Source organism: Coffea eugenioides, chromosome 1, assembly GCF_003713205.1.
Source record: "Coffea eugenioides isolate CCC68of chromosome 1, Ceug_1.0, whole genome shotgun sequence".
Lineage (NCBI taxonomy): Eukaryota > Viridiplantae > Streptophyta > Magnoliopsida > Gentianales > Rubiaceae > Coffea > Coffea eugenioides.
The window spans coordinates 49,441,361-49,458,956 of record NC_040035.1 but is presented as its reverse complement, the minus strand read 5'-3'; the positions used below and the strand labels follow the sequence as shown (position 1 = coordinate 49,458,956).

Below are 17,596 nucleotides of genomic sequence, written 5' to 3'. Positions count from 1 at the left end.
TTTGACTGTTGACACCAAATTGTATATATAATCCATATAACAATGCTGAAATTCCCGAAATATGTCCATAAACCAGGCCCTGTACACCTTTGCACCCTTCTCTTTAGCACATTGAGCCATCCAACTCAGAGACTGGCTCTCATGGTCAAACATATTCAACAGCCTCTTGTTCGAATGGGAAGGATAAGATTCAACAACAATTTAAATGCAGATCCTCTACTAATAGTAAAAACAAGTACAAACTCATTCTCAAGAATGTTCAAGTAATCCATAATTTTGGTTTTAATATCATGCTCCACAGTACCTTCCTCTGCACCCCAATGAAGTACATGATTGCTCAAATTTGCAGTAATTTCCTTTAAGCTAAATATAGATGAATCCCAATACTGTAGCGTTTGAAAACAAGAAAACAACCCGTACAAAGTCAATTCTCAAATGGTCAATTGTTTCTCAACATTGGAACTTTGGGTACAAAGTCAAGAACCAACAAGAAGGCTTCATTAAAGCCATGAATGGATTCTTCAATGCAAAATGTCCTTTCAGACAAAAGAGTAGTTGCCCTCAAGAATTCCTTCTGGGCATTAAGCCTTGCAAGAGATATTGACCTTCCCAAGCAGCCATCTTGATTCAAAGACTCAGAGTGAATTTCATGTGTTTTTACGAAGTGACCCATCTTCAGAAGCCTCCTCGAGAGCCTCCCTTAGTTTGTTCTCCGGCGAATTCTTGAGAGTTGATGGCTCTGCCTTACCCCACTCCTCCTCCTCCTCCTCCACGCAAGAACCTTTTCCTCTCCTGCTCTTCTTGTCCATCATCAAGGTTGCACAGAATGATATAGGCTTCCATAGTCTCAGATGCAGTAACACGAATCAGTTCCAGTTGACTGCAAAAACCTATCATCATATCAGATACCCCTGCAGTATTAGGGAAAAAGTTACAAGCTTTACATGATTGAAGCTTCATTATGCATAACATTCTGCAAATAAGAGATTACAATTATCTAAGTTACATAATTTTCATAAACATTGAACTTTGTAGACAGTAACAATGAAGTGAATGAATACATAAACCCTGTAACTAGTCACACTAATGCATGTCAAGATGGCACCTCTATCCATATAGACCAAAACCAGAAAACCATTTGAGAAAACAGTGATCACACATGTTTCTTGGCTTTAATTCATAGTTACAGAATAAAAAAAAGAGCTTTTTTTTGAGAAGCACTTACCTTTAGGCCTTATCAGGTTTTAGATGATCTCATCTGCCAAAGACAGAGATAGATTTCCCAAATGAAACCAGCAGGTTGACCAATAATACTACTACGACTAATCAAGATTATGAATCAAAGACCATCCCTTCATTGTTGATCAATAATACTACGACTAATCTAAGATTATGAATCAGCATTTGATAAAAATTTCAACTCATGGACTAATTATCAAATGCATCAAATAAAATTGCGACACGAAAGAGTAGAAGGGAGACAAGGATCGCATGTGCCAGCACAAAAAAGTAACCATCATGCAAACTTTAACATATTTTCTAACTACTAATTACAAGCCTACAGGTAGTCCTAATAAACAAAATCAAACGTATAAAACGCAAAACACCCTCCTAATAAATATGGGCTCAACCAAGTCAGACTTTTACCTTATAGTTTGATTCATCTTCCTCTTAGGCATTTGATCGAACAGCTGGTGAGCTTCGTCCAGTACATACCGAATTTTCAGAAAATTTAACAGATGAAACATTTGGAGTGGAAGCTGCAAATTAGAAGAAAAATTCCCTTAATCAGCAAAAGATAAAGGCAAACTTGTTACCCTCTAGTTTCATCATCTACACCTAAGTTCCAAAACACTAAAACAGAGACACTAGAGAATATAACCAATTTCTTACTACTACACACATGCAGTTGAGGATATAGCAAAACTAATTCAACGGTGTGTATCTATACCGATTTGAAGTTGAAAACTAGATTAAGTGCCTAAGCTTAGCAAATTACATCAAATTGGCCTGCGTAGCTAGAAAGAAAATGCCCTGAAAGCAAATTATTTTTTAAAAAAAAAGTTGCAAAGATTACCGGAACCGTTCAAATTCTGGAGGTAGCAAAATTAAATCGCATGCTCAAACAAAACTTCGGAAGCGGAAGTACCCATTACCCAGTACAAATTTACACTAAAACTAAATATTTGTTTCTTACCTTTGGGAAGAGCTTCGAAGCTTTATCTCATCCTCGTAAAAAAGTTATTTCTCATGGGAAGAGATGATGAAGAGGACAGAGGACCTTTGGGAAGAGCTTCGAAGTTTTATCCGCGAATATTTCGTCAAAGCTGAATGGTGAAGATGATGAACTCGGACAGAGGTTTTTTAATATTTTAGGGTTTTTTCCGTTGAAAAATTACCATTTTGGTTAAAGAGTTTTTATTTTTCTTGGTTTTGGTTATATTGGTTAAAGAGATTAAATTTCTTTGTCCGGTTAATCGATTAATTAACTTAATATGGTCTGAGTTGAGTTGTTTGAGGGTTTGATTTATTAAGAGACACTTGGCGAGATTTTAAGGAGTGGGACAGGATGTGAGACAGGGTGTGATACAGAAGATCCGTTGCGACTTTGGACGCATTCTTCTTCCAAAAACAATTTACTTCCAGTTCCAGTACGTACTTTAGAAACACGAGTGCTACTATTATTAGAAACTACGAAGCAAGAATTCTGATGGTAAAATATTTGTGCTGTTCCAAGAAGATTTTTATCTACGCTACAGCCTACAGGCCAGCAGCAACAGGAATGACGAGCTGCTTTTCAGAATGGAATTCATCTTTGTCCCACATGAATCTGGAAACTAACTCCCTGTCTCTGCTGGTTTCATAAAGTAGATAACCTTCTTCCTTTTGCCCTTTTCCCTTTAGTTAGTAGAGCACTGGGAATGCAGTCAGTGACTAGTGAGAGGAGGAAACTCACGACGACCTCACTGATTAATACTGCGCCTAATAAATAATTACTAACCAGTATGGTTGGGACACAAGGAGAAGATTGTCAATGCAGACCGGAGAAAGGTGATGATGAAAAGGGCACAAGAGAAGAAAAAATTTTCTCGCCCGTATTAAACTAAGTGGCTAGCTCGAGGGAGAGTCAGCGTTAGGTTGGATTGTAAGGTAAGAGATATTATTATTGTAAGTAGAATACCTTGGATTCAAAAGTTTTCTTGCTTACCAAAAATAAAGAAAGAGTGGCAAGTCCCGTCATTAGTGTTTGACGAATCTAATTACTATCATAACTTTTTTGTAATATAATTTATGTAAAATTTAAAAAAATTTGTTGTAAGGATAAAAGTTGATTAAGAATTATCGCTGTGATGAAAGTAAAATAATATTTTCTTTTAAAAAAGCTATTCAAACACAATTTTAGACATGTAATTCTTGGTTATTGAGATTTGAGGTGTTTAGGGACGGTGGGATTGGAACCCAACTTTGGTGGCGAGTAGAGTGGATATATTATTAAGTACATCCATTATTGCTACTTAAAATCAATTACAAGATGAAGCCTCAAATGAAAGAAGCTACTAATAAGCATGTTTGGGTTGTAAAATTAACAATAACACATATCTTTATTACCATGTCACGCACACGTGTCCATCATTCAACCATTATTTCTTTTTCCGAGCAACAAAATTATGGAAAATAGTTAATGGTTATTGAATCTTTTTAGATTCTGAGACTTAATTGGCATCGGCTTCAGAATTTCAGCTGAGAACATCTACCAAGCATAGTTAGTAAAGTATGGGACGCATATAATACGAGATATAATACATTTTTTTTTTCATTAGTACGATGAAAAGTACGGCATAAAAACACGTGTTCAGCAAAATTACGTATACAAATTCATACGTGAACAACACGAATATATTTGAAAGTTACGGAACTAAAAAAACTAACGAATGTACTATAGATTTCAAAGACTATGCTACATTTATACTAATTTTAAACTCTTTTTTTATGAATAAGACATTAAATTTATTAAACATTTATCACCTTATTATTTTAGATATGTATGCATCTATCATTTTTATCATATATATTGCTCTCTTTTTTTTATATATATATAACTCAAAAGTTATGTCATTATCCTTATTCAATTTTTAAAAAATTTTGAAAATTTGAAGTATAATTCGTGAAGTATAATACTTTAAAAGTTTACTATATGTTTTGTACGGTTAATTGAGAAGTATGTTTGTTTTTCAGAGTAATTTTGAAATATATGAAATATAAAAGTTTTATTAAATGTTATGTGTAACATACAAATATGATACGAATATTTACTAACTATGCCAGCAAGAGCAAAGTATAATACAGATCTTAAAATAGTTAAAACTACTATAGAATGTTAGGACCCGTCATAGTTGTATGGACAATTTTTTTATGCACGTTTAAAGAATTTTTTACATAAGTGCGTTTAGATCACATCACATAATTTAAAATTCAAATCATACATATATATAATACACAGGATTATTAGTGTAAAAAATCACTATACTGCATAAAAAAGTTAATCCTAATTATATTATATATATTATTGTTTCAGCTGGTGAAAAAAAGCCATAATTTCTTCGCTTTGCAGTTATATTATATATTGTTGTTTCTGCTATTTAATATGTCATTTTGGCCTCATATATGTCTTTCTTTCTTTCTTTCTTTTTTTGGCTTTTTTACTCTCTCTCTCTCTCTGGCTACCGGATGATCAGTTAATGGTACACGTGTTAGGCCCAAAACAGTTGCATGAAAAACCATATGTCAACACCGAGTGAGTTCTAGGACTTTTACGAATTTGCTAAGCTTCTTTTAAACCATATCCGGAACACCTTAAAAACTGGATCCCACTGCAGATTCGTCTGCTGATATCTTTACTTAAATCCGACTATTGTTAGAAGTTGGTTAGGATTCTCCCCCTAAGGCATAATAAACACTACTATCATCATGCGTCAAATTTGCCACCACCCGTATCATTAGATTGTTTGGACTGATAACAGTGAACATCACTTCCCTTATCTCTCCTTTTTTTTTTTTGAAAAAAAAAAAATCTGGGACAATTTATCAGATTGCCACAACCCCCCAATTCCCCCCTCCTCTCATACTTGTCTCTGTTAGTGCTTGTATGTGTGTGTTTTGTTTTGGGTATTTCGAACATTTTCCAATCTGCAGCGTGACCAGCAATCCGGGTGTTTAGCAGTGAAGGGACGGATCAGTTGTTGTCTTCTTCCTTTTTTTTTTCTTTCCTTTGCACTTTAGATGCAAATGGGAGTGGCTACAGAACTGCAAATTGGAGCGGATGATCATCATCACACGTCCACCTCCACTATTTGGTAATATTACTAGTACTGCTACTGTTTACTTTATGTTATGTGCCTTTCTTTTTCTTCTTTCGAGTTTTACAACAATGAAAAAGGAGCTCTGCTGTCCAAAAATCAGACATGGCGTCAAAAGAATTCTCAAATTTTCATATCATCCGATGAATCATGTGTGTGAAAAGCCTTTTTCTTGCGGGGTAGTTTTTCATATCACCCTCTTTTGCTTTTGGATGGTTCCTCATCGGTTCTTGATTTGTTGCTTTCTTGGTGTCCCTGGTTTCTGCTACTTTTACAGCCTACACATGTTCTATGGGTAATTATTTTGTTGGTTCTGGGGAAATGGGAAAAAAAAAATTAGACTCTTTTCGTTGTATATCTTTTACTATTTATCAGACAGACATCCGTTTCTATAACCAACAAATCACCCCCCCCCGGGGGGGGGGGACACAACCCAAAAACCAAAAAAAAAAAAAAAAACACTAAAAAGGTAAACAAATAAGTGGGCGAAAAGAAAATTATTTCTGAAGTTAAATTTCATGGGGTGGAATTGAATCGACTGAACACTTGATTTTGGAATTGATATGCATGGTGGAGTTTAACAATAAAGTTCTGCTTGCTTTCTGTACCTAATTCATGTTGGTTCAACCAGAATAGCGAAACAGTATGACGTGTAAATTACAGGCTGAACAGGAGGAGAAGTGCCTCCTGCAAAGGAATTACTCGGTCAAATCACTGTGATAAGAAGGGTAGTGGGTCAGACAAAAAAGCAAGTGATCATGGCAATGCATCCAACAAGCAGCAGAAGCAGCTTTGCCTTTGTGCTCCAACTACCCATGCTGGCTCGTTCAGGTGCCGGCTCCACAGAGCCGCTGACACTGCAAATGCTGCTACTGCTCACAAGCCATTGGTGTCATCTTCAATCAAGTGCAGCGGCAAGAAAAGCTTCGGTTCAAGAAACATGGCAGAGTCCCGGATCGGAACCCTTGATCTCCAAGCCACCCTTCCCCGTCTGTCCAGATTTGGCAGGGCTGCTGTTGCTGCCAGCACCAGCGCTTGCCATCCAATTTCAGTAGCATTGCGAAACAACGAACCGTTTTGTCAGCCTCGAGTCCTTAACAAACACTAGAATTATGCAAGCCCCGGTCTAACTATTGCTGTGGCAGGAAGTTTTCGTTTCCTGGAACTTGTATATAAGTAGCAGTACATCTTTTGTTTGTACGTTCGGTTTTCCTTTGCGTCAGCGGAAAGTGTGATTTTTTAGTACTTTCTGCAGACTGCCATGGATGGATGGCACTGTGGCTATTTTTTGAGTACTGAGCTGCATGGTGCATCTTGATTTTCATTTGTTTCAAGTGCTCTTTTGCGTCCTTATTTTATGAGTCAATAAAATTCTTTTTACATTCCCTAATTGTCATCACATCATGAATCTCTTCCTGGAGAGATTATGAAATCAATTAAAACGACATTATTCTTGTCATGTCAGATTACTCTCCTTTTGATAGTAACTGCCATCTATATCCCCTATTCGATCAGGTCGTTGGGAACACAAGAAACTCTGCAAAAAGTAGTACAACTCAAAATGGGGGCGTAAAATGAAATGCAGTCAAATTTTGAAAAAGTTGCACAACTCAAAATGGGGGCTGAAACGCAAAAGCACAGAGCTTATCTTTGCCATTGTCATGTATACAATGAAGCCTGTACAGCTTGTTTCTATGCCAAGAACAAAAAAGAACGCTGATAATAGACCAAAACCCATCTTCTACTTCCCGATGAAGCGATGGACAAACTTGGACAATCAATTCTATGTATTGGCGATGATAACACAGAACCGTCTATAGGCAATTACAAACAACACTATAAACTGGAAATTATGATGCTTGCAGAGCCCTGACTCTTGCCGTCAGCTCTCTGACTTGGCTCCTCAAACGGTCAGGGTTGCAGAAGAAATCTACAAATACACGCCTCTGGAGCGCCAGCTCTTGTGAATGATGTTTTACAATCTGTACTTCCAGAAAATTGGTGATTAGAGTTTTTCCATATGTTACAAAGACATCAAGAACTCCGAGGTTAGAAAACTGCAAAGGAACGATAGCAAATAGACTTGAACCGGTGAAAATTTTCACACATTTAGCATCCATCAAGAAATCACCATCGCTTCCATATAAGGTAAGTTAAGACAGCATGTGATATTTTCTCCATGATATAACTAAACTAGAGAACTAATCTAGAAGAAACAATACCAAGAAACTTACAATCGCAGCACTAGTCAAACCATAATTCTGATGATAGCGGAGAAACTGGTGTCTAACAAACTGAAGACTTACCTCCTTCTTCTTGTTATGCTCTAATGATACTTCTTCAACAGCAGCTGCAAGCTCTGCATTTGCCTTTTCCATTTCATCAAGCTCCTTCATTAATGTCTACAGAGAGATGGAAAGATAGGTGCAGATGGATTCAGTTTTTAAGATAAATCAAAACCATTTTTCAGGAGCCTCCAAACTGGAAACCGCACTATCACAAAGCTAGGTGGTAAAATTACATGAATAAATGACAAACAAGGCGCAGCCTTGACACATCTAAGAACCCACAAACAAGTAAATATGTTGAAACTGGGAAAAAATTAATTTTCTAAACCAGTAAATTCCGAGCGTTGTACTTGTTTAGATGTGAGTACAGGAAGAATAACTCATTTTTAAAAGTTTCCTTGAAATGCAGTAAACCTAAGGCATCAAGTACATCAAATGAAACCTAAAGCAGACATGTCCTATCAAGTGCACTTCTTTACCCGAGGTGTCAATATTGGTTGGGCAGTTGTAGAAGATGCAAATAATAATTGCTGCAAGCTTTGGACAAGAGTGCACCTGATACATTAAACAGGAAACCAAGAAATCAGATTTTTGTTATGCTTACAGGTCCATAAAACAACAGTATCTTATTCAAGAACTGTTGTCTAACAAACTGATGGCAGCCAAATTTCATGCTCCCAAATAAACAAAATAGTCAGAGTCGACTGATAATAAATCTGGAACTTGCAAGTAGTTTGAAAACTGAATTTTTGATCAGAAAATCATTCCTCAGGTATATGGATTCCTACCTTAGATAAATCAGAATGTTGAGGTGAAAGGATATTACTGTTAACAACTGTCTAACCAGACCATATAGAAATGAAATATCCAGATATAGACTATATGGCAATAACAGGTCAATACTCAATTATCATTAGTATTTGCTACTGAAACATGAATTGAAAACACCACATGCTTCTCCTATTTCTCAAAGCCTTTCATCTGCTACTCATGACTAATAACTAGTCTACATTTTGTCACCAAAAATAAAATCTTAAACACATTGATTAAAACCATGGACAAGCCAAATAGCTAAGCTAACAAACCACCTTTTTAAAGAAGCAGTTCTGCTGGAAAAGTGTGGACAACTAGAGATGTTAGCAGGATAATGCTAGCAGGATGTTAGCAGGATGTTAGCAGGATAAAGGTAATAAGGACAACATACAGCTCATTGATACACCTATTTCGGTCATCTGGGAGGGCATGCTCCAACTCAGATTGCAGGCTCATCAGATCTGATTGAAGGCTCGATATTTGCTGAACAATGCCTGGTGCCGAGACATATGTTGATAAACCAGCTTGAGCATCTAAAGATATTACAAATCCTTCGCTGTTAGCAATGACTCAAAGATGAACAATCATGATAATTTAAGTCCTGGGATATTACTTGAGTAGATACTTAAAAGGTCTCTGACACCATGCAAAAAAGTATCTCGATCATCCACAGCTCCTTGTTCTTGTACCTCTGATGAAGCTTGAATTAATGCCATACAACGACCCTAGAGTGACATATCACATACGTAAATTGCAGTGTGCAATGACAATACTATGCCATCATAAAAGGTGCAGAAAGATATTAAGTTTCATATTTCCTTGAGATCATGAGTTTGAGAATGCCTTGCAAAGTAAGTGATTCCATACCACTCGTCCTTTGGCTGCAGAAAGGTATCCCTGCAGTTCTGACTCAACAACTTTGAGTAATGAATATGCACCAAGCATGGTCTTCTTCTCCAGTTGACACGCTACTTTTAGGAACTGATGTCTTGCTAGCTGATTGACTAAATAATTTATGAACTACAGTGCAGAAAAGGACAAATAATAAGATTTCAGGGAATGATATTTAGAAATTTAAGAAAAAATAACTTCCAACACCCTGAGCTGATTAAGGGAGACAAATATTAACTATCAAGAAGCACCGTGATTCCTACCCTATGACTGATTTTGGCAAATAGAAATTTCATGCATCGACAACAATGCAAATCAGATATGATAATGGCATATATTAATCACTTCTGCATCTGGGGGTGACTCTGTAAGTTTGTTTAGCCTCCAAATATGGCATCTTTAACTGAGTATATGACTGAAATGTATGCAACATGCATTTACAAAGGGAAAATTAAAAAACTAGATGCATGAACACCTAATCCATTGTTGCTGCTATTCAAAATCTAGAAAAGCAAAAAATCTAAGTGATACGACTGTGGGCATCATATCCCAATAACATACCGTTTTTTGTCGATTTATGTAGAATTCTTGGCGCATGACCTTTAAATCATAATCACCTGCATATTGAAGTAGTGCAATAACTAACAACTACAATGAGAAAGGACACATTCAAATGAACAACCAAACTTCCCAAACTAGAAGCAAAAAAAGATGCTGAATACCTTGCAATATATAAGTGTCTTGAAGCTGAGCTAACTCCCAACAAAGATCAGGTACAGTCTGGAAACAGTCTTCCAGTAAGACATACATAAAATCAAGCAATGCAGAGGAGGCCAAAAAATAAAAGTTAAGTAAAAAGTACAAAAAACCATAGAATTAGGCATTGTGCAAGAATTTGCACAAACATTTAGCCTCCTTCAAAGAGAAAAGAACAGTTGATCAATGAAAGGCAGTAAGCTGGTGTTACAGTGACAAAGTTAGATTTTCATTTGTCCATGCCATAAAGCGTTCTTCCAGAACTCAATGGAAGAACTATAATGTTTGGAAGTCATTCAATTATCTTCTAGCAAAAGGCTTCTAGAATAACTATTTCTATCGGTTCAGTTTTACTGTATCTTCAGTCCACTCTAAGGTTAGAACATCCCATTCTAACCATGTAGCCAAAATCAAGTAGAGTAGCCAACCATCTATTCTCCCTGTGTTTGCGAAGCAGTAACAAAAAATTTAGAGAGGACACAGCTACCTTCAGATTAAATCCATAATAAACCAAAAGGTATTGCCGCTTCAACTGGAATTTATTTTTAATTTCACTCCCACAGAGTGAGGTAATTAAAGTTGCAAAGGCCAAGGACTATGTATGTGTCTCATTTAAGAAGAAGATAATGTGCAATTTTATTTTGTGCCTTAGTTATCATTTATATGGCAAAAGTAGACTATCGAAAAAAAAGCATCCGCAGCCTCAGATACAAACCTCAGATGACAATTTCTCCTCTTTCCGGTACAGAGTTGAAAGTTCTCCTACCAATTCAGCATGCTTTCTCCTATTTAGCGTATAGCAAATGTTCAAAGAGCCACCATAGAAATTTAAAATTTGGTAAAGCAGAACATAATTCACACACACAACACAATGCAAATATAAACTACGTTACCTCAGGGAATGAAGATCAAGATGAATGTGAGCTTCGTCTGATGTAACTTGCCCTTTAAGGGCCATGAGAATGGCTTGTTGTTTTGCATACTCAACCTGAGCTTCTACCCATTGCCTTTCACTTGTTCCAAAACTGCATAAATTTCAATAGGATGAGCTCAATTACAATCAAAAGTAAAAGTCCTACCACCTGAAATCCCACGTTGTTTAAACTTAATACCACAAAGCACCACCCAAACAAAAAAATCCAAAGTCAAATAGTTGATAAACTACCAGCAAGTTCAACCAGCCCACGGAGAGGAGGGGGGGGGCACCAAAGTTTGGGCACAAAAACCTTTTTTTTTTTTGGGACAAGCTCACTACTTTTTGCAAATTTATACATAGGTGATATCAGATACACGTAGAAAGTTAGTTACAAGATTGGAGAATAAGGTGCAAACTCAAGGGATAGAGTGTTGCATCTAAAAATAGAAAAAAGAAAGATCAAAGAGTACTGCTACGTTTATGTAAATTCTGGCCATTGCTAAGTAGGGAGGGAAAATTCCTTCCAGACCACCATTTGTTAGACAGTTCAGTAACAATATTTTATTTTTCTATAGAAGATACTAAAATGCTGAAGAGAGGTCTTGGAATTTGGGATACAAAGACAATAGCAACAACCTTATTACCTTTTCAGAACCAATCAACATCCTTCAAGAGACACAAGATGGATAGAGATAGTAATAGCAGAAACTAAAATCTTAGCTTTACAATATTTGATTCCAAAACCGAGGTTCATAGGCAGTGACAGATGGGCAGACAACTCAAATGGGCTAAACATTTTGTTATATTGCCCATATCATATAATAGTAGCCATGGCATGAAATAAGAGAAGTAAACAGAGGATATAGCAGCAACCAATAAATGAAAGTAGCAATACGTCTAACTAAACATGCAAGCATTCTTAAAAAGGGACCAAAAAATCATACTCATACAAGTAAAAGGGCTTACATGGAGCGCAAGCGTTGCAACTCAGAAACACGCTGATGATGTGATTTTTCTAAATCTGCAATGCACAGTTATTAAAAAAAAATGTATCCCAACAATTTTAATGAAGCTTTTTGAAATATGTCTCATTCACATAAGCACGAAATTAGCCAATTAAGTCATTATTGCAAAGAATGGATATCAATATTTTGAGAGAGAGAGAGAGAGAGTGCAATACCTCGTACTAAGACATTTGAGATTTCATCCAAACTCACCCATGAACATTTAGACTTGCCTTCCTCCGACACTAACCTGTATGGACCCTAAGCAAGGAAAACCAGATGAGCCAATAACCTTTCATCGCCTATGAAAGTCGATAACAAGATACAGTCAAGTTGTACTTTGCAATTAAGCATTATCCTAAGAATCCTTTATTAACTTCACATCCCTGTATCAAAATCGCCCCCTCTCCTCCAAAGAGATGCAACGAGTTTGTTGCTGAAGAAACTGGAGACAATAGAAACAACCACTTGCTCATGTGTTATTAAAATGTATATTGCTGACATTCACTCTTAGTAATGCTGACATGATTTATGTGCTGGTAATACCATTGTAGAAACAGAAGAAATTCTAAAACAACCCACCCCCCCCCCCAAAAAAAAAAACCAAAATAAAAATTATGTGACAGGTGTAAAGAAATTTTTTTCTAGGTTATGTCCCAAAAGAAGGAAATAACTGATTCTTTGTAATTGAAGAGTATTTGAAAAAATTTTCCTGTACTAATCTTTTCTGATGTGATGCATGTGAGATAAAAGGTAGTTGGAAAACATGTTCTGAGAATAATAAGAAATTTTTTTGTAAATAACAATATCCAAAACAAACCCACACTACCATTCAGAAACCAATATCAAGATCTCTTCCAGAAAACAAAAATTTTGGCAAACAAACGTCAAAGACACCAGAAAGCACCAGTAATCACATGCTCAAGCACAATTACCACCTTCAAGGCTAGCCATATGTCATAGCTGTACTAATCCAGTCTAAAAGTAATGTGCTAAACAGCCAAATAAGGAGATCCAGTATGACATCTCTGACCTCTATTGCAGGTAATTGTTGGAAAAGTCATAGTCACGCATTAAGGTAATCAAAGGCTTTTATGTAGATTACTTTTATGTAGTGAAATGAGAAGCAGTTGTCTACAGAAAATAATACCGTATCCAGTTGCTTTGAAAACCACTGGTTTAGCTCCTTCATACAAGAAGAATCCACAAGCAAATACTGATGAAAGTCAGAGTAAGCTAAGTAGATACCATCCTCTGCATGCAAATAAGGTAAAACCTCATAAATGCTGGCAACTGCATATAATTAGTGCTGCATAATCAAATAATTCTAATATAACTCCTGAATTTATGCCTACTTCATAAGCTTAAGCATGCCTACATTTCAATTTTGTGAGATTTCTGAACCACAAGTACTTGTTTCATTATAAAAAGAGTAACTACGAAGTCAAAGGCAGTGGTAGAGAGACTAGTGACCACGCCTTCTTAAGGCATTCATGAAACCAGTCAGGAAATGTAACAAAAAAAAAGATTATTCTACTCATTGTACAACAAATCTGTCCAATCAAATAAAAAACAATAATAGTTAAAGAGGTCAAGCATAATTCATACTTCAAGGGTAATTCACATAAATGAAAGTGATCCATTTTCTAATGGGCAAAAACTTGGGTGAACCCGGTCTACAGATCCACCAGTAGACTGAGTGACTTAGAATTTGCCACATCATCATTAGATCTCCTCCTTCAAAGCACACACCCTGCACACAGTCACATTCAGTTGTCCATGGAAGTCGGCAATGGACTTCCCACCCACCATCCTCAAAATTCATCACAATCTTTCTGCCTATTACCACCTTCCAAAACAAATATATACCCTAGATCAAAAACCATGCCAAAAACAAATAAATTTGGATTCTTTACACCAATTTCAGTAGCTTCATGGATCTTATGTTCTTCAATTAATTGAAACTCTTGAAAATTTCCTCCTCTCTATTTCTTGACCATCTCTCCAGAAGCTCAGCAATTCCTTTTCAGAATCCGTTTTCTTCACAACTGGGCCTTCAACAAAAGATGAGTATTTTTGGTTTATAAACACTTCTTTTTTCAAAAATTTAAAAGTTTTCCTCCTTGAATCTCCAGCGCACTGTTTAATACTTCTCCATCTTTTGTTTGTCGAATCTTCCCGTTTTCTTACCGCTGTCCTCCTGTTCCTCCATATTCTTCTCCTAAGTCTTGCAAAATCTAACCAGATATTACAAGCTGAATATAAGCAAAAATTAAAAGGAAAAGAAAAATAAAGATTGTGTTTGCGGATCCCTAAAATGGGTGAGCTTGATTGAACAAAGCTGGAAGAACCGCTAACTTGGAAAATTGTTGCAACTGTATTTTTCTTTATGGTGGTGAGTGTTTCAAAATGACCAAAAAAAGGAAAAAAAAGAAGAAATAAGAGGAAGCATGCTAGAACAGATGCCAGAGCGGAAGCCGAGGAGTTCCTGAATCTTGTGCAGTTGTGCTTTAGGATTTCTGAAATTTTTAATTGTTATGAGAATGTGGCAGATTTTCCACCACATGGTCTACAGGTGGGCCCATAGACGAGGTTCACCCAAGTTTTTGCCTTTCTAATGAAGGTGCATACCCAAGTAGTCAGAAGTCAAGTGCAAGAAAAGGATCTTCATTTAAAGACACATTTTGTGGTAACTAAAAATTATCGATTCAAGTTTCTTTTATAGCTTCAAGAATGTCAATGAAATTCATGAGAAACAAGTTTCATGTGAAAAACAAATAAATGAAAGCAATCGTACCATCTCCTGAATGATAATGAGCCAATTCTTGAGCTGTTGAGGCCATCTTCCCGAGAACAGCATTCATCTAAAACGGAGTTGAGATAATTTCAAACTTAGGAAAAATGTATAGAATCAAACAACAAATTTTATCAGAAAAGACATGCATAAAACTTGAATGCAATCATGAAAATTGCATATGCATGTTTAAATGCCAGAAGAAAGTTCCATGCTAGACTGCTATCATAAACTAGTTTAAGCAGGATTGCAAATCAAACAAAGTGGAAAAAACTAGAACTTGTAGCAAGTCATGCATGTGTGAATATTGCAGTTGCAAAAAGTCATTAAAGAAAATATACTTTGTAAGCCACTAAAACAGCGCTGTTCCACAGTGCAGCTGGCTGCTGACTTACTTCTCTGAGACTTTCATAGTTAACTCTAAACTCCAAATCCAGCTTAAACTCCAGCAATAATCAGAACCTCCAACATAGACTGAAGAAACAGAAGGACAAAGACAGTACTACAGCCTATTCTAAAGGTAAATTTATATTTTGAAATTTTGTTTAACACCAAAACGTCAGCAAATATTATTAGCAAGTAAAACCTAATATAAACAGGACTCCAAGATGTTGGCGAAGTTAGCTTCAAGGTCCACAATCACAACTCTAAATCTCTACAATCCTGTCGTACTCTCTTTTTCTAGTATTGCCTTGAAACCACATGATGCATCTTGTCCCCACTGGATGCATTGATAACATGTCAAAAACCAGCAAACAGGTATCCACACCAAAGTTCCGGACCAGTAAAGACGTTAAATAACAGTTCTCAAGAAGATATCACATAACAACATGAGCCTATGGTGAACTAACAGGCAACCATACAATTTTGCTCACCTCTAAATTCCTAGCTGAAAGACTATCCTCTAGAGATGTCAGTTGTCCATTGACAACAGATGTTGCTGCAACTCGTGCCCTTCTTCCTTGACTTAATGCTGATGCCTGCCCAGACAGCATATCGTATTGAGACTGAAGGCGTCTGAGCTGTTTTTGCAACTCCAAAGCTTCAGTCTTCAGTGATGCAGTAGCGTCCCTGAAGGTGCAATGAACCATCAGGAAAGACGGAATGCAGCAGAAAAAATTACTACTTTCTCTCGAGAGCTATAACTTCAGTGATTCTGCAATTGTTCATGAAACCTTGAGGTGCATTTCAGCGTGTTTAAGCAAATAGAGCCAAATCACTGTTTTCACGTGACTTAACATTGTTCTCAAGAGTAATCTCCAAGCTTAATTCAACCAATAAGTTTCATATCTTGTAACTCGAAACTTTGTCCTTACAAAATTAAAAGATGTGCAACAGTAGGACAACTATAAACTAATATAATATGAAAGGACAAAATTAAAAGATGTGCAACAGTAGGACAACTATAAACTAATATAATATGAAAGGTCCAATTAAACCAATGAAGAAAATGTAATCACTTTGCACATCCTAAACTCCATCCTTCGAAGCACCTTCAAACCTCTTCCAGCTAAAGTAGTAGGATATTGACTTCAGCATAGTAGGTTCACTATATGAAGAAGGATAACATCACTCTGCAGCCAAACTTGTTACCTTATTTCCTTGAGTCCTTCCTCTGATCCAAAGACTGCTTCCTGATTGTCTCTCCTAGTTGAAAAGGCTGAAATGCTATCATAAGCAAAATCTAGGTCCTCCCCCTATAAATTCAAGTCATCAAAAGCGTGATTGCAGATATGAGAATAGTAAATAACCAAGGCTAAATCAACATCGCACCATCCAAATCGACACCTTTGATGCATAAATCATTTGTAACACGAACATTAACGTTATATAAGGTGTGGATTCAGAGTTGAGGGATGCGGATTAAGACTTTCTCGTAATTAAATAGTTATGAAATGCCAATGGAGAGGAAGATGAGAGAGGAATAAAGGGCGGTAGTTCTTTACCTCCAAAAGCTTTCCTTCTTGTACGAACTGTTCATACCTGAATGACAGGGGAGACAATGTAAGTCGGGAGGCAATTATTGCTTCGGTAAGAATAGAACATCAACTACAAAATCAACAAAACATTCCCCACATAATTTATGTTTCATGTTATACCGCGAATTCAAAGATTAGACCTTTTTCCAGTTAGCAATGAGCCAAATAAAAAATCTGACCCAGCAAGAAACCCAGTAATTAAAAAGCATTTCAGCTCAAAAGAAGAAGATATCAGTATCATTTAAGAAAAAAACAGCAAAATAAGAGACAACGGGAAGAAATGATGGAAACGCTACTGGGAAACTTCAGAGGGGGAGAGGACGTTGGAGGGGCGAAGGCTAGAGCAGAGCCAATCGAGAATGGGTCGGACGTCGTCGTATTGGAAAGGCCATTCGAAGCTGTCAGGGTCCAATAACTCGTGCCCTTGGTAACCCAACTCCCCCAACAATGCGCATAGTCGGGCCCCACTACCCATCTTCTGCTGTCAATTCGCCGATCTTCAGATCTGCCAGCAAGTTACAGTTTCAAGCTGCCCATTTCAGTTGGGTAGGTGGCACTGGTGGTGGTCTTCCGTCGTTCTTCTGTTCTTTGATGAGATCGGAGGAATGTATGTACAGTCCAGAGGAGTAAAAGCAGAGAGAGAGAGCGAGCACAAACTTTTGGCGCCGGCCTGACCTGATCTTGGAGATTTCTAGGATAGACGATTAAATTTGAATTCATTAGGGGGAATTTTCTCTTTTTAAAATTTCCCTATGCTCAAAAAGGTCAAGGGGAAAAGAAGGCCCGATGTAGCAAGTT

At 36.8% G+C, this 17,596-nt stretch overlaps 2 protein-coding genes and 1 long non-coding RNA gene across 3 annotated transcripts; 1 reads left to right on the top strand and 2 right to left on the bottom strand.

The window, feature by feature from the left end:
• Nucleotides 1-189: 189 nt before the first annotated feature.
• On the bottom strand, nucleotides 190-2,387 carry LOC113781519. Its single transcript, XR_003469623.1, has 3 exons — nucleotides 2,198-2,387; nucleotides 1,648-1,760; nucleotides 190-911 (listed from the first exon to the last, which is right to left on the bottom strand). It is a non-coding gene; the product is annotated as an uncharacterized LOC113781519 (long non-coding RNA).
• Nucleotides 2,388-4,894: 2,507 nt separating this feature from the next.
• On the top strand, nucleotides 4,895-6,720 carry LOC113782883. The gene is made up of 2 exons (XM_027328832.1): nucleotides 4,895-5,354; nucleotides 6,021-6,720. The coding sequence occupies exons 1-2, from the start codon at nucleotides 5,281-5,283 to the stop codon at nucleotides 6,463-6,465; spliced, it is 519 nt and encodes a 172-aa protein (XP_027184633.1). The 5' UTR covers nucleotides 4,895-5,280; the 3' UTR covers nucleotides 6,466-6,720.
• A 253-nt stretch (nucleotides 6,721-6,973) lies between these two features.
• LOC113750707 (AUGMIN subunit 3) lies at nucleotides 6,974-17,538 on the bottom strand. Its single transcript, XM_027294657.1, has 18 exons — nucleotides 17,095-17,538; nucleotides 16,766-16,802; nucleotides 16,413-16,516; nucleotides 15,695-15,890; nucleotides 14,823-14,889; nucleotides 13,176-13,279; nucleotides 12,202-12,286; nucleotides 11,988-12,042; nucleotides 10,999-11,130; nucleotides 10,821-10,890; nucleotides 10,072-10,129; nucleotides 9,911-9,966; nucleotides 9,326-9,478; nucleotides 9,072-9,183; nucleotides 8,850-8,991; nucleotides 8,125-8,200; nucleotides 7,664-7,759; nucleotides 6,974-7,339 (listed from the first exon to the last, which is right to left on the bottom strand). Exons 1-18 carry the CDS (start codon nucleotides 17,271-17,273, stop codon nucleotides 7,208-7,210), a joined length of 1,854 nt encoding a protein of 617 aa, XP_027150458.1. The 5' UTR covers nucleotides 17,274-17,538; the 3' UTR covers nucleotides 6,974-7,207.
• Between the last annotated feature and the right edge of the window lie 58 nt (nucleotides 17,539-17,596).